General features: G+C 45.2%; 1 protein-coding gene across 1 annotated transcript in view; it reads right to left on the reverse strand.

Moving 5' to 3' along the window:
- The window catches only part of LOC149339786 (RYamide neuropeptides-like), a 70,236-nt gene that overhangs the window by 35,181 nt on the left and 13,752 nt on the right, over positions 1 to 21,303 (reverse strand). Inside the window, exon 2 of the mRNA XM_089550574.1 lies at positions 466 to 631. Coding sequence (XP_089406700.1) covers positions 466 to 601 — 136 coding nt within the window. The 5' untranslated portion in view covers positions 602 to 631. The remainder of the gene's footprint in view (positions 1 to 465; positions 632 to 21,303) is intronic.

Consider the following 21,303-nt stretch of genomic DNA (forward strand, 5'->3'; position numbering starts at 1 on the left):
ACGGGAACGGGGTGTTTTTGGTTACGGCATACTACACCGATACTCTATACCACGGAGAAATCCCCTCATGCTGCTGTTTTTTTAAAAATTCGGGCCCAAGTACTGCACGCCCATGCACACACACGCACACATACGCACGCACACACACGCACACACACGTACACATGTTCTGCACGTGTGTCCGCAAGCACGTACAGGGTCAATCACACTTACACGGCTCCGCGTGGCCACGCACCTGCGGACTGCCACTGCGTCTAACCCGCTCATGAATCAATGCAAAGCGGCGCATGAGAAGAGAGACCTCGACGTGGTGCTTCGTGTGATCTGCCCCTTTGCACGGGTTTGCTACCGGCTTGGTCGCAATGGTGCTCGGTGTGTGTGCAGCCCCGCGGAGCCGTGTTCCCTCTAAGTGTGATCGACCCTGTACAGAGACGCGCCCAGCAAAGCGAAGAATAGGCGGCTCACCTGCGAGCGGCGGCGTGACGCTGCGGCGTCCGTACCGTCCGTTGGGCACGAACTGGGGCGTGCCCTTGGCGGCCGAGGTGACGCTCAGCACGAGCAGGGCGAGAAGGGCCACGGCCCACGCGCGGCAACTCAGCATGATGGCTCTGGCCGGCTATACGGGGACAACCTGCACCACGGAAGGAAGCAGCGTCTTAGTCGAGCTCCACTCCAGGGATGACCCACTTCCGCACAGCACGACACGAGCGAGGGGACACACGGGCCGGATGCAAGTACGACGCGTGATTGCGTGTTGTCCTGTGCATCGCCATGTTCGCGTGTCGCGGTGAAGTCGGTAGCAAAAGCTTGCGCGATGTGGCTTTGCAAAAAAAAAAAAAAGACATTATTTCGGCTGGGTCACGCAAGCCGGACATCTTATGTATGAGAAGACGCGCTTGCTTTATCGCCTCGTATAAATACCAGGGGCTGGGTAGTGATGCACTGGTACAATCAACTTGTTTCCGAGCCCAAACGTCCTGCAAACTTTTGCTTGGCGCTGCGCTCACGTTATATGCTGCGGGACCGAGCAAAATCCCGAAATGTTCTACAACGGCCGCTGATGTGGACTTTCGCGAACTGCTATGGACACGCGCGGGAACAAAAGTTTCAAGCACTACAACAAAAGGGCGTTGGACTCACTGCCACTAGGATGGGAGACTACGTTAGGTTGACAGCGGAATATAAACAGAACCTGCTCAGGGTCCTGCATGAAAATAGCCTCCACGACACCCATTGTATATATTGCTAACCCCAACAAATGTCATACGTGGCAGTCTTGGAACGAAAAAAAGAAAACTATAAAAAATTTAGGTAGCTCGGAAAAAAGAACCCTTTTCCTGAACATACTTTCATGAATTTGTTCACGACTTGCTGGACCAGAATGTTTGTTTTTGAAAGGCGGATAGGGGCACAAGATTATGTAATCTCCCTTTTACAGGTGTGCAGACCAAGAGAACGATGGCTACTGAAGAGGAGACTGGCACGTGAAGAAAAAAATTGTTTTTCCGTTTAGTTCACTGCCGATGTCCGGGAATTACTCCTATTCTAACCTTTTCATTTTCTAATGCAGTCTTGCGTATTTTAAGTTTACAAGCATATGTAACAAGTAATATTGTTCAATATATAAGCGCTAGTTTTGGCACGCTATTTGATATATTAATGTTATAAATTTTTTCAAAACATCTGACGCTATCACTAGATTCTTAACCAATCTCCACCAGTGAGTATGGGCATTTCCCGTCTGCGGACAGCAACAACAGTAGCTAAGATTGCACTCGTCTTCAAGCTTCCACGGAAGACTTTCTACAGGCTTCCTGTCGGCCAATCAAATTCCCTCTCCCTATCGAGCAGGAAGAAATAAATTCTCACAAATTTCTCACGAGTGAAAAAAATTGCTTTTTAGAGCCGCGTCAACTGCCCCTCTTTGTCTGCAAATAACGTAAAAAAGAAAAAAATCGTGCAATTGTTGCTCATGTCCCTCCTACCCCTTTTTCTCCCCTGTAAACCAGTCTTTTTAGTAGCTGCCCATAAATCCTTTAATCTACGAACGTGGTGTGCTGTTATATGCAGCACATCGGACGAAGTAACGGACGATATAAGGAACTCTGTCCTAGCTTTTTTGTCTTTGCTCCTGAATTCACACCCTTCAGACGCCCATTGCACTGGAGACCGAAATCCGAACACAGCTCACGTGCTCGCAGTATTCACTTCGTCAAATAGAATGCTTATTTAAAGCCTAAGCCTTACCAAAAACTCCGATATTACCGCTCCAGACAATAGCCAGTCACAGCAACCCTCATAGCGTACAACCTCAAAATTTTTGCATTACCCTAATCAAGAATGCTGGTTTCATCCGAACTCCTCTGCTTACATGTAAAAGCTGGTTCCTGTGTTCTATGCTCGCGTATTGAAGCACTGTTTTTTAGTGTTGCCATTTCCACGCAGGGTTGCTTGCTACGGTAACGCTGAGTCCAAGCAGATGCTCTAGAGCAACGTATACCGACCAAGGACAACAAACAATTACAAGAAAGAAGCAGCAAGTAAGTGTTTTTATACAAACATTAAAGAACGAGTAGAAGCAGTCTGACGCTGTTTTTGGGTTAGGTACAGCGTTCGGTAACACAAAGCCCCTTGGGCACGTTTTTTCTTCCGTCGATTTCTCTCTGTCATTAACGTCCTTTCTCACGAGCTCGATATCGTGCAATGCGATCCCCCTAACAGCATCCAAAGGCGGTACGCCATTAATCTACGTCAGCGAAACGCGTTATGCAGGCGTTAACGGCATGTTTTATTGAGCTAGCCTTCTTGGGACAACGAAATTGAACCATACGTCTTCTGGGTCGCGGAAGCTTGGTGTGTCGACGATTCTTTCTAGACGGCTATCTCGCTGCCCAGAATCTCTTGAGAGGCCAGCGATGTTCGTAGACCGGTCGACCAAGCAGCGTCCAGCGGGATATCGCTGAAGCGGTGCTGTAGGCTGCGTTCTTCATTATTACTAGGTAATATTTACGCACATTGCTTAACGTGGCGCAACCGTTCACTCTGCCTGCGTTGTACTTACCAGAGGACCGATTGAAATTTGCGTACAGCTCTTGTATACATGTACGTTTCCTAACCCTGAAAACAGGTACCGACTGTTGCAGAAGTGTACATTCGACCACGTCGTTCATTCTAACGGCGCCATGGGTTGTGAACTTTTGCAACAGACAGTAAATTGTTACTAACGTTACAGAATTTTGGACACAAAAAAAAGAAAATCAAAACTGTAAGCGAGAGGTTTTATTAAGGTCTGGCTATGTATTCGCTCTATTGCTACCATCAACACCCGTCGTTAAACCGATAGGTTGGTGGACTTTCAGACAGCGCATCCACACTGCTTTAATCATTAAATTTATGGTGTTATTGTCTACAGGATGTCGACGCTCTGAAATGAGGTCTGCGAGTAGCTTGAGACATGGGATGATGGTTCGCAGCGCGTGTCGTCACGGGTCAGTGATCACCTATTCGTTAGGAAATGATCGCAGGTCAGTTCTGGCGGGAGAGCTATTTGAATAAAAAAAAGGCTAAAAAAGGGCTTCTGAACATACACTAACCTTACCCGCTCATATCCGCAGATGTAGGGCCGTTAATCTTTTGTCCTGTTTGTCAGTTCACAGGTCATTGACTCGAAGAAAGGGCCTTAATGAGCTCCCGCGAGGGGTGAATTTTTTTGTATATAACAACCGTGCAGTGCTATTTTTAATTTCTCTTCAGTCAGTGTCAGGAGAAGATAACCTTGATATATTTTCCCTTGATAGCTGTGTCTGCAGAAATGGGAGATTTGTTCTCTGCATCTGGTAGAGCAGACAGTCGCTGACCTTTTTAATTTGGCTCCTAAAATGGGACTTTAATTTTCTATGTAGTGAGAAGCCAGTGCATTACCGTCAATCACGACCTGCTTCTGGCTTTTCAGTGCGTGCTGAGAACGCGAAATACATTGATTTCTTTTTCTTGCCATGGTGCTCACTTTTCCTGTGCCTTCCTATGCTGGATCGTTACAAGGAAACAAAATCTGTTGATACAGTGATGCAGAATCAGGGTGGAAACTTAGTCCGTTCCATATGTTTCACTTCTGGCTTTCTTTTGCACATTTTCGTGACGCGAGAAACAGAGACGTCTGTTTTCCAGAGACCTCACTAACCGTGCATTGGAGCACGTTTAGCAATATACCGAAGACCACTTCTCATCTGTCTCCAAGAAAACCAAAAAAGGACAGATAGCCTCATGTGTCACCTCGTACGAGGTAGTGCAGTGAATGCGGTGAATACCAAGAGTTTAAGGGAAGCTGATCACTAATTTTTAAAAATAGGCTTTTTTAGCTAGCGAGGAGCTTTTTGCGGCATAGTAATACCAGTGTTGGCGGACGCCAAAAAACAGATGAATCATATCAACTACTAGAGTGATTTCCGCTATTACCGACAGGAACCCGACAGCAGTTAAAGATTTGTAGCCAGCCGTTAGTAATAGCCATGTCAATTAATTTTTAGAATTTAGAAAACAGGATCACCCTCGGTGCCGTTGCTCGACAAAATTTGGCTATTACGACGAGTTACGTGCACTGGAGGGGTTGCTTTGGCTGCATACTTTTCGAGAGTCAATGTATTTTGCCACGATGCCTAACTTGGCAGTTAACTATTAGAACTTAGTTAATCACTTTACTAGTTCGCACGGTTCGCCTGTTTTTCGACCTCCGCCTACAATGGTATTACTACGCCGCAAAACGTTTCTCTTCATCTCAAAAACTATACTTTTATTAATTAGTGAGCACCTTCCCTGACACACTTGGTATATGTGTACAGGTGCCTTTCTTCTGCCGGCCATTCTTAATGAGGGGAGTATATCAGTGCATGGCAATGGTGCAGTACATGGCCTCTATACCATTTGCAAAAGCGTCATATACCTCGCGTATTAAAATCTGACGCTCTGATTGGACCGTAACTCGGAGGTTAAAAGATTGTCGCGCCACACGCTGTGTAGAAACGAACCTCTCAGCGCTGCAAAAAAGACGAGTATAGTGGAGAAGTGTAAGTTGGAAGGAGCCACCAGTTGCTGATCGCCTAGCTCGCAGGGAACACCCTTATCTGTTAACATATACAATGTGTCTGCAGGGAATAGCCGGGTATCGAAGAGGAGTTTAGCAGCTGTTACGCTGAAAGAGTTATAGCCAAGTGACCCTCGCCAAATGCATTACTCAAACGGGGAAACCGTGTGTGGTCATGCGCACAACAAGGTATTCCAGCTCATTACCACGACCACCACCAGGCCTTTGACCTCTTAACTCCCGTTGCAACGTTTACAACTTAAACAAAATATAAGTAAAAGGTACGGAATTTAAGTCTGGAAAATTTGATTCGAATTTAAACCCCAGCTCTTCTCGTGGTATTCCGTATCTTTGTTTCAAGATATGTCGGGCTTGCGCCTTCTTGCCATTTTGGTCATGCTTGTGAAGTTGGCTTTTTTGCATAGTTCATAAGTTTGCCGGCAAGCACGCTTTAAAGGAAAGTAAGCTATGAGGAGCGTTCAAGAGGCCGTATTATGGAAGTGTCCAATATGTGGACATGTTTGGTTAGGCGTGGCTTAGACTGGGCGCGTTCCTTTGCTACAAAAAGTGTAAACCCCGCCGCCGGCGCCTCAGAATGCGTTAGCTGAGTAGATGTGCGTAGAGTTCTTATATCAATCACAGACACTTGCTTAAGCTTTTGACCTCATTGTTTTAATTGTTAGCGCATAGCAATCGTTTTTGAAATATTCACTTCTTCATTACAACCGTCAAAGCTATGAAAAGTGCAGTTTCGCCTCAGATGACGTAACCGGCAAGAGGGATCAGCTGCTGTGAATAGAGGTCACCTTTGCGTACTTCCGGGAGCTAAATCGCCACGTACAAAAAATGAACGTGCCTGCTTTGTCTACTCTTCAGCGTGCGAACAGGTGCAGATAATAAGCACGGGCGTGCAGCAGCGGTGTGGTGAAGGTGCATTTGTGCACTTGTGCGCCCGGCATACCGCCCACGCGAAAGTTGAAATGTAGCCGTAGAATGCCTTTTGTGTATTAAATCATCGATTCTTCCGAAACTTCAAGTGCGGTTCTATAAATTGCGGTTCTATAAACTGCGGTTCTTTAAAGCGATTTTAAAACGTAAGTGCCAAAAAGTGATATGCTGCCCGAAATCAAAGAACGAATCGGCCATGGGTTAAGGAAGTGTATAACGTCTGTATTAACAGCCACATTTTTCTGACCTCAGCTAATCGAAATGAAAATAAGAACTCCTGAGAAGGGATCTTTTTTTGTATCAACCAAAAAAAAGTATAACGAGAAGGTCAACGCGTAAATTTTTCAGCATATATTTTTTTCCTCCCATTCAGGCAAATCACGGCGGCCGTCTGGGTTCATAAAGGATGACACGAGCTTCCGAACCACGACAGGTAAGTCTTTCGTGGGTTCATAAATCTCCAAGCCAGAGCGATTAGAATAAGAGCAGAGCAAAACTGCACAGCGAAGAAATGCGAACTTGATTATTTCGCTTCGTGCATTCTCGTGCCTGGTTTCCTGCTATGTATTCAAGGTTTCTTAATCCGAAAAGAGAATTGCTTTCCGAGCCTGCTTTAATTCCCGGGCGAGGTTGTTGGACCAAGCTTTTATTGAGAGTGACAAGCATTCACATCGAATTTTTTTTCACTTGCTAAGCGCCACACCTTCAGAAGCAGGGCTTGACAGTGAAAAAAAAAAGATAGGGGAAGCTGCGAAGATAGGGTGTTACTAAAAAGTTGAGAAAAGCTTAAGTCATCATAACGATTTCTGACTGTGAATGTGTGCACGGTGAGTCCTTTTGTAATCCGGTTTGAGCCTAGTCGGTGACGAAGTAGAAGTATTCGTTTGTACATTTTTTTCACACGGTGTGTTTTGTGTACTGGACGGCTTCTCTATCTATAAGAGATATCTAATCTCCTAACACCATTGAACTAACTAGGTTAGGCTAAATAAAGGTCAGAAATCTCATAAGTAGAAAACTAGAACAGGCACTAAAGCTTAAGCTGATTGAGGTTGGAAAAATTTGAAAACTGTTTTTTGAGGAAAGGAAATGGCGCAGTAATTGTCTCACATATCTCGGTGGACAGCTGAACCACGGTGTAAGGGAAGGGACAACGGTGGAAGTGAAAGAAGAAAGAGAGAAAGAAGTGCCTTAGAGGAGGGCTCCGGAATAATTTCGACAACCTGGGGATCTTTAACGTGCACTGACATCACGCAGCACACGGGCGCATTTGCGTTTCACCTCCATCGAAACGCGGGTGCCGCGGCCGGGTTTGCTGATATCAGATCGTGCTCATATCGTAGATTAGCTAAGTCTCCGGGCTATTTACCGAATTGTGCTGATTTGACCAAAATTGTGGTCTACTTCGTGCTACGCATTCATTACTCCACTGCAGCAATTCATACGTGCTGCTCAAGGTTTTGACGTCATGCACACACAAGGAAGACACAAGGAAGGTTGTCACTAAGCAAACATTTATGCACTCTTTACATTGTGCCACTTGCGTGCACCCACGTGACAGCAGCAATGACTACCGTGTACGACATGTCTAATAAGAATCCTGGCGCTGTTAACGGCATCTCGGCGAAAGCTCGTGTTTTTTTTTATTCTTTAAGGCGAAAGCCACTTCTACATATTTTATGCATTTTATTGTTTAAATGCAACCAGTGGCATTTCCAAAGTTTGTGCGTTCAAGCCGTCGTGTGGCATATCTTGCATCTGTAATCTCTTACGTCTGGTGATTACTGGTACATTTTTGGTTCCTCCTATGGAAATATAGGTGAGCGGTGGTCTTAAAACAGCTCGGCCTAGTTTGAAGGCCGACTAGTAATGAGAAGATCACTTTCATTAAGGCCGTTACCGGCCATAAGGCCTACATAAACGCCTTGAAACTCACTATAGAGTGAAAAGGGGAAAAAAAGCTCAGCGGAGGATACAATAGAAACGTTTATGTTCAAAGAACCCTGTAGCATCAACAACAAAACAGTGACAGCATGTGCTGCCGCCGGATGTTTCGGAGAGCTTGTTCCCGATGAAGCGCCCTCTCTCGGAAAGCTCTCACGAGTGGAGCGAAGACCTGGAGTGCTATAGCCTGCGGATGACAACCGTGGTCGCTTTCAAAGAGGGACAGTAAACTGCGTGGAAGGCTCGCCTCTTCTCAAACTCCGCTATCTTCTGGAAAAGATACGTTAAAAACGTTCTTTCAGTACTCAGTGCCCTTTGCATTCCGATTCATTCTAAGGTTTGAATTGATTATTACGCTTATTTAGTGATTTTTAGACTACTAAAATGGCTGCTTATCCGGTCTTATTATGTATAGACTCTGAGAGGATGTTCTCCCCTATAGAAATACAAGCTTTCGAGTTAGAGAGCTTATAAAGGTGGGCTCATGAAAGCTACACGTGTCTACTCTTCTCCCAGCATCATCCAGTGCTGACATATAAGCGAATTTTAAAACAGGTTGTCGCTGCAACAAAAGAAAAAAATGCAAGCGCTTTGGTTCTGTGCAACTCTCGAAAAAATTTCTGAAATTCCGGCGCGTGTATTTAAGAAATTAGCTTGAGAGTTTCATGAAAAAAAAAATATTTTCAGTAAATTACAACAGGGATGAGAAGGTGAACCCACTAAATTTATAACGTTAAACGTTATATGAATCATCTCATTATTTTAAACTTCGTCTCTTTTTCGTTTCGTTTGCAACAAAAAAGGACAACTCATGCGGACATGTCTGCATCCTCATTTGTTCGAAAAATGGAGACTGCTCATTACACACCATTTTATTCAGCTCGTGCGAATACCTAATTCTCAAACGATATAGCTACCAATACATTTACGTCTATTACAAGAGTTACATGGTTAGTGACAAAAAAATCCGAAGAAAAAAAAGAAATAAACGATCTTCACCTATCGTCAGAAAGAAAGGAAGGGGTGGAGGGGAGGATGCGGAAGATACGCGCGATTCAGTGCTGATTTCTTGATCCGGCCTCCACGTCCCCACTATTTACTGAAAGCAGCGTTGCGCGTAGCCGTTTTCGAGCAATTCCGAGATGACGAGAGCTTCGCTTTATGCCTGATTGCGGCAAGCCTTCCAGCGGATGCCTCCAAATGGAGCGAAGTTTCTTGCGGACCAGATGAAATAAAAACCTTAAGCGTAGCCAGCGTCGCGCCGTCGCTCGCACGCTTGCTTTTTCTTCCCAAACAGCCAAGCCACAGCAAAAGGTCGCGAGTTATGCTGCGACATTTTATATCTGTTTAAACTTTCGCATTTTTCTCGCAGTCACCGCCGCTCATCACGACCTGTTTGTTGTTTCGTTTTCCCGGTCCGCGTAACAAGCTGGCAAATTATGCGAGCGCGGGATTTCCGCGGTTCGAGGGGTGGAGGAGAAGGGTTCTGATCGAGAGTCGCTTGAGTTGCAAGCGCGGGAGTGTCCGGCACTAAACAGGTTCGCGATGCGTACGCGTTGCCGACACGCCGGCATGCTTGCCCGCGCTCGTTCGCAAGCGGCCGTCTGGAGAAGCGTCGATGACGCTTGCACCGTTACCTAGTGGAAACCGCTACGTCAATATTGACAATGTGAGGCCTGCAGGAGAGACGGACTGGGAGGGACGGGTGCTGCGGTCCAGTTGGTTTCTCCCGGTTCGTTTGTGGAGCTCGCGCGTTTGTGGAGCTGGGCGCAGAAGCACCTGGTAATCGCTTCGCTGAGCAAGCGTGAGCTGCAGGGGATATTTTGAGGGGCGAAGGTAAAAGGGAGAGGGGAGAGGATTCGGTTTTGCGTGCAGTCTGGTGATGAAAGAGCTGGCTCGATTTTTTTTTTTTTACTGTGCGTTTATTAGTATTTTTTTTTAGTTTACGTAGTCTGTGTGAAACACATGAGCACACGGCGAGCGCTGTGCTGGGCAAGTGTAAGCTGCGAATGATATTCTGTTGCGTAAGGTTAAGAGCGGTAGAAAACCGGTGCGGGGGGGGGGGGGGGGGGGGGGTGGAGTAAAGGTCACAAGGCTTTGCGCGTAGTTCGATGACGAAACAGGTGCCCTGTTTTGTCAGTCCGTGTGTTAGTTTGCTTACTTCTCATTCGCGTGGCCGGTGTGGCGCGGCTACTTCATGTGAGGCGCGACTGGATCACGTGGGAGTGTCCGCTGAAGTTTGAAGCTTGCCCCACAAGAAGCGGGCGTGGGTTGCGATACTGAAAGAAATTAGCGGTCTTCGGGAGAACGACTCCGTTTGCGGACATGATGCTGCATTTTTATTTGCATTTGAGAAGATTATTAATCCATTGTGATTATTTATCGGAATAATGAAAGAAGGAAAAAGGAAGGATGAAAGAATGAATGGCTCACTACGTGACGCGTGAGAGGTTATCATATGAACTGTCGTGGGATGCACGCATGCGAATGTTTATCTGTGATTAGTCAAATAAAAACGTGTTTGCTGCGAATGTTTGTTCAGTCAGGATTTCTGGTTGGCTTTGAATCCGTACGCTTTCATCTTTGCGGGGCGCTCAAGGCCAGCGCTCGCGGAGGTGATGTTCCGGCCATTCTTCATGAGTGGCCTAAGCGCAGCAGAATGTATGACAGCATGACCAGGTGTGTCACGGCAAAAACACTCTCGGTGACTTAAAAACTTTCCAAGAAATATTGCACCGAAACTGTTGCTGGATTGGTCGCAATGCACTCTGATTGACAAAAGAGCAGGGTGCTGGTGAAGCCATGCAGCGTCACGATTTGCACTGCTTAGGCCCGTGCCTCTCAATGTAGTCGTCTGCTACACATAATTCTTACGTTGACCTAAAATAAAGTCTCTTTTTTTTTCTCTTGCCTTTCTATGGTCTGGTGAAGTTATAGTGACGTCACACTTCCTCTATCAGTCACGATTTTTACGATACGTGGTGCCACTTTTTTTCTCCGTTGGGGCTTGTAATGCTATCATATTAAAATGCGAAAGACAAGAGACATAGGAGGGCTAACCTGAAACACACAAAGTTGTTTCCTGGCTGTAGTTAGGTACAGGCAGTCTAGCCTGTCGAAGCCAGTCAGACTTTTGGATTTTACAAATTTACAGAATGAAAGTTACAATGCTGGCCATGTGGAGCGAATTCGTAAAATCCAAAAGCCTGAATATCTTCGTCCCAATCGACTGCACAGGAGACTTCTTGTTGCAAAACCAACCTTTGCAAAGGACCTCCCAGGAGACAAGTTTGTGGGTGCTCGATTAGCGCTTACATGTCTCTTGTCTTTTCCATTGTCTCGGCATAAATTGCGCTATAATTTTGAAGCCACGACAAACCAACTCATCCACATACCTGCATTAGCTCCGAATATAGTTTACGGGCTACGAGTGATGCCGGGTTGACCAGAGCGTGCTGAATCTCAGCACGGCTGAATGGTGATTCAACAAAGTTTTAGGCTCGTATAAAAGCTGTTCCTCCAGTGTCATAAAATTTGGTAAAGTAAAGTCGTCAAAATTTGTTTCATAGCGAACCAGTCTGCATTAATTTATGCTTCGACTCAGTTTTATTTTTAGAATCCTTCTACTGGATCGCATAAGTGACAGCAAGACTTATCTCTAAAATGTAATTTACACTAAGACCGCGTTGAAAAGCAAGAAAACAGACCTCTCAGCCGACTCATCGCAGCCGGTGGTAACCTTTGACGTTACTGGAATTAACTGACAGAAAATAACTCTGGCCGGGCCTGACACTGGGCTTCAAAACAGCTTAGAGAGACAGAGAGAAAGGAATTTTAATGAGCTTGTGTTTGATTTTGCGTATGTGATTCATGAGGAGGACCAACTAACGTACGGGCCAACGTTCCACGAGGTGGAGGGCAGGGATTCAAATAGAAAGGTTGCGTGTAGGATATTAGGTGGCTTTACAAGGTGCGTCTAGGGAGCTCTTGGCTTGTATATTCCTTATAAGCTTGGTAGTACAGCTCAGCGGGGTGAGTGTACATGCAACGCGCTTAAAATTTGCGGACACTTTTCGCTGACGCTACAGAGCCATATAATGCTTCCGCATTAAAAATAAAAATGCCCAGCCCGCACCGCCGTTATTTGTACAGTCAGAAACGTTAGTAAACGAGCCTCGTGTTTGCTGGCAATCCACTCACAACATTCCAGCGCACTCCTAGGTGGCGCGCGTCTGCCGCTTCCTTGAAAGGTGCGTTTTTGTTAACAAATACCCTTTCACAACAATTGCTGCACTGTCCGCGTTGGCGTGTAGTGGCAGTTCCGGTTTCTCTAAGTCCAATCCGTGATTGGAATGCATGCAAAATCTAGCTTGTGTGAAGAATATGCCACGTCGCCTTAACGAAGCACTACGAAGTCCTTTGCCTGCTTCCGAACAGCACTGCAGATATCACCTACAGCCTTCGGTAGTGACGCTGCCAATAGACTTCATATTAACTACTGCCAAAAAGGAACGAGGCTGCTTCATTAACGCTTTTCTTTGCTTGGTTAAAGCGGCAGTGCACAGATGATAACGATGACTATAACCGCACTAAACGCGGCAGCTGATTAGCCACGATGAAGGCGCCATTGGAAATTAGCGCCGCTTCATTTTTATTTTTCTTTCTCCGCGATAATGCGATATACAGCGGGCTGTGACGGGACGAGGAGTGCTGGGACACTTGAACGCGTACCGACAGTCGCGACACCGTGCGACAGGCTCGCAAATGTGATTCGTTATCGCGAACACTCGACGCAATCTGCATAAGCTTAGAGTCTCTGTCAGCAACGTTTGCTGCCGCCACTAAGAAGCGGAGCTCTCGTTCTGGTTGTTCATTATTTTGCAGCGGCCGCTGCATTTTGACGAGGGAGCGTTGAGACATCTTTGCACCAAGCGCCGCCTATGGACCCCCCCCCCCCCCTCCCCTTCCTTTCCCCTAACCGCAGCTAAACAAGAGTCAAGACTACAAATAGGCAAGATTCGTCAGCATAATATATTTTTTTTTAATGAAGAACGCGCTAATGGGCTGCTACTTGAAGTTTTATCTCTGCAGTTTCCAAATATAAAATTATGAAACTGTCTGCAGCTGGAGCTCCCAAAATAAATAAAAGAAATGCGTCTCTATACGTGGTTGCAAATAATATCGCTGTAAAGTTCGATTTTATTGATTACTAAGATATAATCTGCAAGTCGTTAGTTACATGTAGATGGCTTTGAATGGCTAGTTAAGACGCGGTGTTGGTGTGCACTTTCCGAGAAAAGTTTTAGTGTCGTCGCTCTGAGCCCTCATGGTAAATGAGGCAAATAAAACTAGAAAATTGTAACTGGTGTTTCCGTAAAGATCAGTGTTATCACTATCTGCAGCTATTATATTTAGTTCTTATTGAATATACTTGACAGACTACTTTAGCAAATGTACGAAGTTGCAATAGCGAAAATGCGCATTTAGATCTTTATCAAACATTGCCTCTTCCATCGCAATCATCTATCATCCCCATCAAATATCATCAGCAGTTCTTTCACTTCTATCACTACCATCGTCATCATCATCATCGCTGGCGGCTCGTCTGAACATATTGCGTTTTACATGGGACAAATTCAGCGCGAATGAATGTTGCTACACGTTTATTGCTTACAAATATTACCGGTTCATTTTAAGCCCTATTTATGTATATAATGCATTATAAACTAATGTGAAACAACAACACAGTGTTCCAAGTAGCAAGAATAAAAACAATTATCGGTCTTCAATTCTTATGCTATGTTCTCTCAGCTTGTCCCAATCTCGCTACGCTAACAATAAAACAATAATAGTCGACAGAGTCCTTGAACTTTGTCTTTTATGCATCTAGAATGTTTAGTACACTTTACACGTGACATGGTTTCTCGTAATACTGCAAAAGATTGTTCTTCGTTATGATACTTCGAGAGGATCATACGCCATGCTCTCTTAGTCCTTGCTTCAGCTTTGATGTTAGGATGGTCTCAGTCATCATTAGCATATATATATATATGCTAATGATGACTATATGATATATATATATATATATATATATATATACCGGGTGTTCCAGCTAAATGTAACCAAACTTTTTAAAAAGGCGAAGTGTCCTAGTCCAGTGAAACCAACTCAGGGTTGTTCATAGTCGCGTGGCCTAGTCTTGAGTATTTTCTTCGCCCTTAAAAGTTGATTCATTAGTTAAGTTTAATTAGCTAACTTTTTAATTATTAACTTCAGGAAGAAAGTGTCAATACAAAAGTTTTAGATCACCTCGAAAAACCGCTAGTAGTGCTGTTTCCGTCAAGTTACGATTTACGTAGCTGAATTTATTGGCCTTAAAAGAAAGTTGTCACGTGACCAGCTGCTGGCTCACTTCTCTGCCCCACTGTGCACCCAAAGTCTCATCGAGGAGAGGACTTCAGAAAAAATGGATTTTATTCTTTAAGGCGCGTCTTGGGACGTTGAAGTGGCACAGTTGTCATGTGGAAGCTTTTTCTTATTGTGCGGGTTACGGTTAAAGGCCGGTAAAAAAACTACTTTACGTAAATATTACTTTGCTGCAAATGTCTCAGTAAGCTGTTTCTCAAAGCGATCTACAACTTTTACATTGACACTTTGTTCCTCAAGTCAATAATTAAAAAGTTAGGTAATTAAGCTTAACTAATTAGTCAACCTTGATGAACGAAAAAATACTGCAGACTAGGTCACGCGACTCTAAACAACCCTCATTTGGTTTCAGACGGCTAGGACACCTCGTGTTTTTTAAAAGCTTGGTTACATTTAGCTGGGACACCTGGTATATGTGCAGTGGCCGAAGTTAACAATATCTAGGCGGTGAATTTTGTCTCTGATGCGGCAGTATCTCAGTGATAATCTCAAGAAACAGAGTCCTTTGTTTGCTTTTCCTGGAAAATTGGATAAATGTGTGCTGTCTACAGAGGTTAGAAAAATGTGTGACACTGAGGTGATTTTAATGTGTGATGCTCAAGTTGTTATATCCGTGTGACATTGTCATACATACTGTTTTGTTCAAACTCAGTGACAATTGTCATTCTGTGCACCAGTCAATCGTTCCGTTTAACTAATTATAAAAACAACCTCCAGCACACTTTTGACTTTTGTTTAAACAATGTCATCGCCCGCGAATAGCTTGATTTTATGGGCGGATTTTTGATGACATCATCACTATAAACAAAATTAGCAAGGGCTTAAAGAATCAAATTTTCGGCATACTGTGGCATCACGTTGTATATATCCGACCTGCAGCCTTCGATACTGGTGACCAACCACTTTTTATAGAGAATAGCCTTGATATGTAGCACAATTTTGTTGCGGGAAAGCCCGCTTCTTACATTCTACCCGCTTCAATATTATTGTTTACGCGATAATAATATTTTGCGAGGTTAACTGAATCGAATGACTTTATCAAATGCAGAATTATACAATACCTTACTTTTGCAACCCGCTGTCTCGTTGCCGGATAGTGGATCTACTAGCTGCGTTATGTTTACAGATTCTTTTAAAAAGCTGTGTAGATACTCTATGGGGAAAATTTTAAGGTCTAGATACCTACGAAAACGTCTAGAAAGGAAATGTTCTTGCAGTTTACGAACTGTGGGCTTGAACGGAATCGGTCCGCAAACGGGTACAGACTCCGTATCAACACGCTTGACTAAAGGCAGGACTATTTGCTCACATTCCAGTCTATGAAATATATGATTGATGACAGCGACAATAGAGAGAAAAAAAACAAACAATTTTCGCGTGGATAATGCGGCAGTATTTACGTTACTGAAGTCGATGACCCATGCTGCTTGATGGAGTTGGAATTTTTGGCTTGGCTAGTCATACTGATTGCGACCATGTCCAATATGATGATAATATAAAGGCGCTGAAGCGTTGCATCTCTGAATGCTGTCGGCTTGTTAATGTTGTCAGCTGACAACGTCAACCCTATTGTTGACGATGACAACGCGGCAAAAATTGTTGGTTTTGCTCGTGGGTATTGTGTTGGCATATCTCCAACGCATCACTCATCCTAATACAATAACAGCCACACTGGCTCAGAACAGGTTAATTAAGGCACAAAAATGAGAAAAAATGGACATTGACGAGTAAAATCTATAAATAGGCGCAGCTAAAAAACAAGGGTAGCCCATTTTTGCCCCGGGCAAACAGAGAAAATTAATTGCGGGTCTGAAATTCGTACAAGAAAAAACACAAATTATGCAACAACCCGCCCAGTACCGATGTTGACCTGATGTTCTCTAAAGCCGGAAACAAAGAATACATTAGGAATGTGTGCTTTGCACATTAAAAATATTAGACCTCTTCACAATTAATCCGGAACGGCGCTTCCGGAAAAGGAGCCGGGGCAAAGGAGAAAATTTCCTCACCGAGAAATTGAGTGCGGGAAATAAAATAGTCACTAAAAGAACAAGCGACCGAAATTCCCGCCTTTATCAATTTTCGTGGGTGTTATTAGCTAAAGATACGCAGCAGAGAAAACTCCGCGAAAATTTGCTCCGCCTGTATGTTTCCTTATTCTTTTCCAACGAAAACACACGAGGACAAAAGAGGTACAGGAGAAAAACAAGCATTGCCCTTTTCAAAAGTGTAGAACGATGCTTTCTTCATTCAGATGTTTCACCTGAGGCAAGATTGAACGCTCGGTTCCGGAGGCGCTCCGACTCTCATGTTTGGCTGCCTGGAGTTTGGATTGAAGTCACGCCACGAATGCCACGACAATGCATTTGTCGTATTCCACTCGGCAACAAAGTCTTGTTTGAGCCCGCCCCCCCCCCCCCCCCCCCCCCCCCCTCCTCCGCATCCAAACGCGAGCATCCGACCGCGCTGCCCGGCAAAGATTGCTCGGAACTCATGCTTTCTCTTTTTTGATGTTTTGCTCAGTCTGGCAAGCCGGTAGAGCTTTTCCGGCCGCAAGAACAAGTCCGACCTGGCTGTGTCGGGCAATACAGGCAGGTTAATCCGTTCTTTTGCTTTCTCCTTGCAGTACAGTTGTGCGCAAGATATTTCCGGCTATCTTACATATGCAACGCTTGCGCCTCAGTCATCGGTCGGCGGGTTTATTTGTTTAGCAGACGTTATTTCACGACGGTCATCAAACGTCGCGATGTCCAGTCAAGCGGTTTTATCAGAACGAAGTAACCTCGCTGAATTCGTTTTAGATTTTTTTTTGCTGGTTATCAATGGTTTATTTATGGAGTTTTTCGCCATAAGTTCTTGTCGCGTATATGGCTCATTTTTTGTGTCTCGTTTTCTTACCAAGTTTACTTTTGGGGTTAGCTTTTGATTGTGCTCGCTTTTTGTTGACGGACGGCGGACTGCCAAATGTCATAGGGGCAAGCACTTTTCGCAACTTCGTTGTAACTCAGAACGGAACACTTGTCCGGCCTATCTTGAATGTTGTTTTCATGCGAAAGGGTTAGTGCCCGCTTGACGGAAAAAAATGGTCCGCATCCGTGGCATCGGCGGCGTCGGCGTTGGTGACCCTTTGAAGTCTTGAAACGAAAGCGGCCGGAGAAGCAATCTAGGTGGGCCACCTATGTCACGTGACCTTGTGACGTCATCACAACCTGCCCACCGGATTATGAGCAAATAGGCAACCGTGGCAGGTGGCAGGGAAATTAATGATTGGACACGATAGGTTGCTCGGGAAGGGCAATTTGGATTTCATAAGCCCCATCAGTGGCAGCTTTTGGGTTACACAAAATTGCTTGGGCAGCGAAAATTGCTACGCACACGGTTACATGGTACTTCAACACTGAGCAAGATAGGCTAGACACTGCCACTTAAAGCCAAAAGCTCCCTGTGAGTACAGCACAGGTGCAATGTCGAGACTCTCCCACATAGCTGTGAGGACACTACTCTAGGATGAGAACTATGACTGGACGCCACACACCTAAAGGGCTATTAACACCAAATTTTTGCTTGTTGGTGGTGGCTACTGCAGCAGATGTTGAGATATCTCGTCTGCACGAATCACCCTACTCAAACCGGCATCGAGAACAAACTGTCAGTTTTTGCTCTAAAACTAATAATTTCTACGCTACGAGTCGGATCAAAAGCGCGTTTACTTTGACATCACAGTCTGATGGGTTCTGGAAATTCGATAGCTTGTTGATTCGTGCTTGTTTTTATTTTGTACTACGAATTCTTTGTGCGAGCAAAGCAGTGACGAAAAAATTCGCAATGCAATGTCAGTAGAAGTTGTTGCTGCCTTTACCGGAAGGGACGTCATTTCCCATCTGGTGGCGTCACTTTCCGTTTAGTGACGTCGCTTTTCACGACTATGGCGTGGGGCGGGCCCTTAGAGGAAAGAAGTATTTTTGTGCGTAGTTTTCCATCTATATTAGGGGAATTAATTTCTTGTATCATAGAGTCTTACGTTACATCTGCAACCTATTTACAGAGACCTTTAACTTTCTTCATCGCTGTCTTCTCGCCACTGCTCCGGACTGGCCCCTTGCCACCCTCATAAATGTCGTCATGTTCGGTTCCATCGATTTCATTCCAAATTCCGGTAACATTTAAGCATTTAACAATGACCGGACACATCGATGGCACACGTTCAAAATACACCAGCAGACGAGCTGGAGTGATGCTCTTTTCAACCGCTCAGTCGGCGAATGTTCGCCGTTGGCCATTGCGATTCACTCCGGTACGGCCGTCTGGATTCTGCTTTAAATGACAGACAGATGCACAGCGACCGGCCCATGCCCGAAGATGATAATAATGAGAGCAGCAGGTAAATTTGGCAGCCCCTTCTGGATCGTGCCGTGCAAAAAATTTATAGACATGTGAAACGCAGCCGCTGTCTGTTTTTTTCTTTCGTGAATTATTGGCTCCCAAGTTGGGGAGCAGCCTATACCCGAGCGTGGCCTAGTGTGTAAAGGTGCTTGCACTCAATCTCAGCTTCTTCATAAGTGAAGCAATAAACAGGGTGTAGTGATTCCCGTTTAGGTATAGGATCGTATAGTATTCGATGGGCGCTTGAACTGCTGGCTATGAATGACGAGGTGCCTCTCAGCCACTTTCTGCCCTTTCTGACAATGCAGTCTCATCATCACCAGCCTGACTACGCCCACTGCAGGACAGAGGCCTCTCCCATATTCATCCGCTTAACCCTGTCCTGTGACAGCTGCGGCCACCCTATCCCCGCAAACATTTAATCTCCCCCATCTAACTTTGTGCAGCCTCCTTCTACGCTTGTCTTCTATTGGAACACAGTCCGTTACCATTAAGGAAGGACCAGTGGTTATCTTGCACTCTCAGTACGTGTCCTGCCCAAGCCTATTTCTTCCTCTTGATTTCGACTAGAATGTCATTAGCCCGCGTTTGTTCCCTCACCCACTCCGTCCGCTTCCTATCTCTTAACGTTACGCCTATCATTTTTCTTTCCATAGCTGGCTTCGTTCTCCTTAACTTAATTTGGACCCTTTTCGCTTTTCTCCAAGTTTCTGCCCCATAGGTGAGCACGGGGTAAGACAGAGGTGTTATATATTTTTCTCTTGAGAGAGATTGGTAATCTGCCTTTCATGATCTGGGAGAAGCTGCCAAATGCGCTCCATCGTATTCTTATTCTTCTAGTTATTTCGCTGTCGTGATTCGGATCTGCGGTCACTACATGGCCTAAGTAGACGTTTCCGTTTACCCTTCCAATTGGAAACCAATTTGTAATCTGCTGTTCCCTTCATAGACTGTTGACATTACATTAGTTTCCTGCATAACAATTTTTAGACCCACAGTTCTGCTTTGCCTAGCTTGCTTTGATCTTGTTTTTTAGTTCACTTGCTGCGTGACTTGGTAAGGCAGTGTCATCAGCGAATCGCAGATTATTCCGGTATTCTTCATTAACTCTTGTATCCAACTGTTCCCAGTCCAGGACTCTGAATACCTCCTCTAAACAGGTGGTGAATACCATTGGCGAGATCGTGTCTTCCTGCCCTGACACCCTTTCCTATTGGAATTTTATTGTTGGCTTTGTGGAAGACTATTGTAGCTGTGCAGGCGTTGTAGATATTTTTGAGCATTTTTACAAAGGCTCTTCCACATCCTGATTCCGCAATGTCCGCATGACTACAGAGGTTTCGACTGTCTGAAGCTGCAGTTAAATGTACTGTCCCAATGGCCCCAATGTGTTAAGCTTCTAATGAACATTAGAGTTCTGTAAACAACTCCGTTACCTTGCTTAACACACGTTCTATAGCTATAGTATTAGTAGCCCCATGGTTCTAAAATGAGTCCTCGGTCACAATATTCTCCCACTGGCTAGAGGGAAGTCAACCAGCGCGTTGGGCTGGTTTTGAGAATGGAGCCCACTTCGTCGTCATCAGGGGATGTGATGCGTCAATCTCTCACCGAAAACGTTTGGTGAAATGCCAAAGAAATCACCGAGATAGGACTTGATGCACATCAGGACGTTTCCCTGAGAGGCCTTTCGAGGCGTGTGGCGGTGTATTGCTGCTACCGCGCTCCACCTGACGGCGGAGAAGCTAGCGTATGCTGACTTTGAGATCCCGGAGGAGCTAATCTCTAACAGATAGTGCTGTGAAATAAAATGCAGGATCAGAACTATGATTGGCGCTAGAACGCAAACAACCGAAAAATAAGTATAGCGCATCTAAGCACAGTACATGTCCGTGACATTGAGACTTTTCAAGTGCTGTGCATTTGTCCCTGGTTGGCATCTCTTCTCAGAGTGACGTGCGCTTGCGCTGCGACTCTGCAGAACGTGCCAGACCATCTTACGCATCAAAAACCCGCCGGAGTGCCCAGCGTATACCTCCCAGACAGCCAACTCGGTGTCAGAGAAGGCTACCAACCTAATTTCCCGCTGCCTGTCATTTGCAGACAGACTCTGACTACCGGTGGCAGGTTGTCCGCACGGTACGCGAACGGCCCGAATGCACAGTGCTCAGGAGACAAGGAACGGGCAGCGTAAGGCGCCTGGTAATTGGGTGGTGGTCAGGGTCTGAAAGAATGGAAGAGGCAGAGGCTACTCACAGAGAAAAAGTTCACGGCCAGCAATTATCGAAATCTGAAATGTCATACTTTGTTACCAAAACTGCCCCGTGCATGCGCTTTGGAACGTGTGGGAACATACAAGCAGGTTAGTTGGTTATTCGGAACAGAATGCTGTTTAACAAACACGCACGGAAAAAGGAGACAAAGATGCAAATAAACCGACGGAATAGGCGAAGACCCCAGAAATTCGCTCCTTGGGGAAATAAAATATATCACAGTGCCCAAAACTTGAGATTTGGCCTAGA

The sequence above is a fragment of the Amblyomma mixtum genome, chromosome 6 (genome assembly GCF_055824585.1).
Source record: "Amblyomma mixtum isolate Tamu chromosome 6, ASM5582458v1, whole genome shotgun sequence".
In the NCBI taxonomy this organism is placed as follows: Eukaryota; Metazoa; Arthropoda; class Arachnida; order Ixodida; family Ixodidae; genus Amblyomma; species Amblyomma mixtum.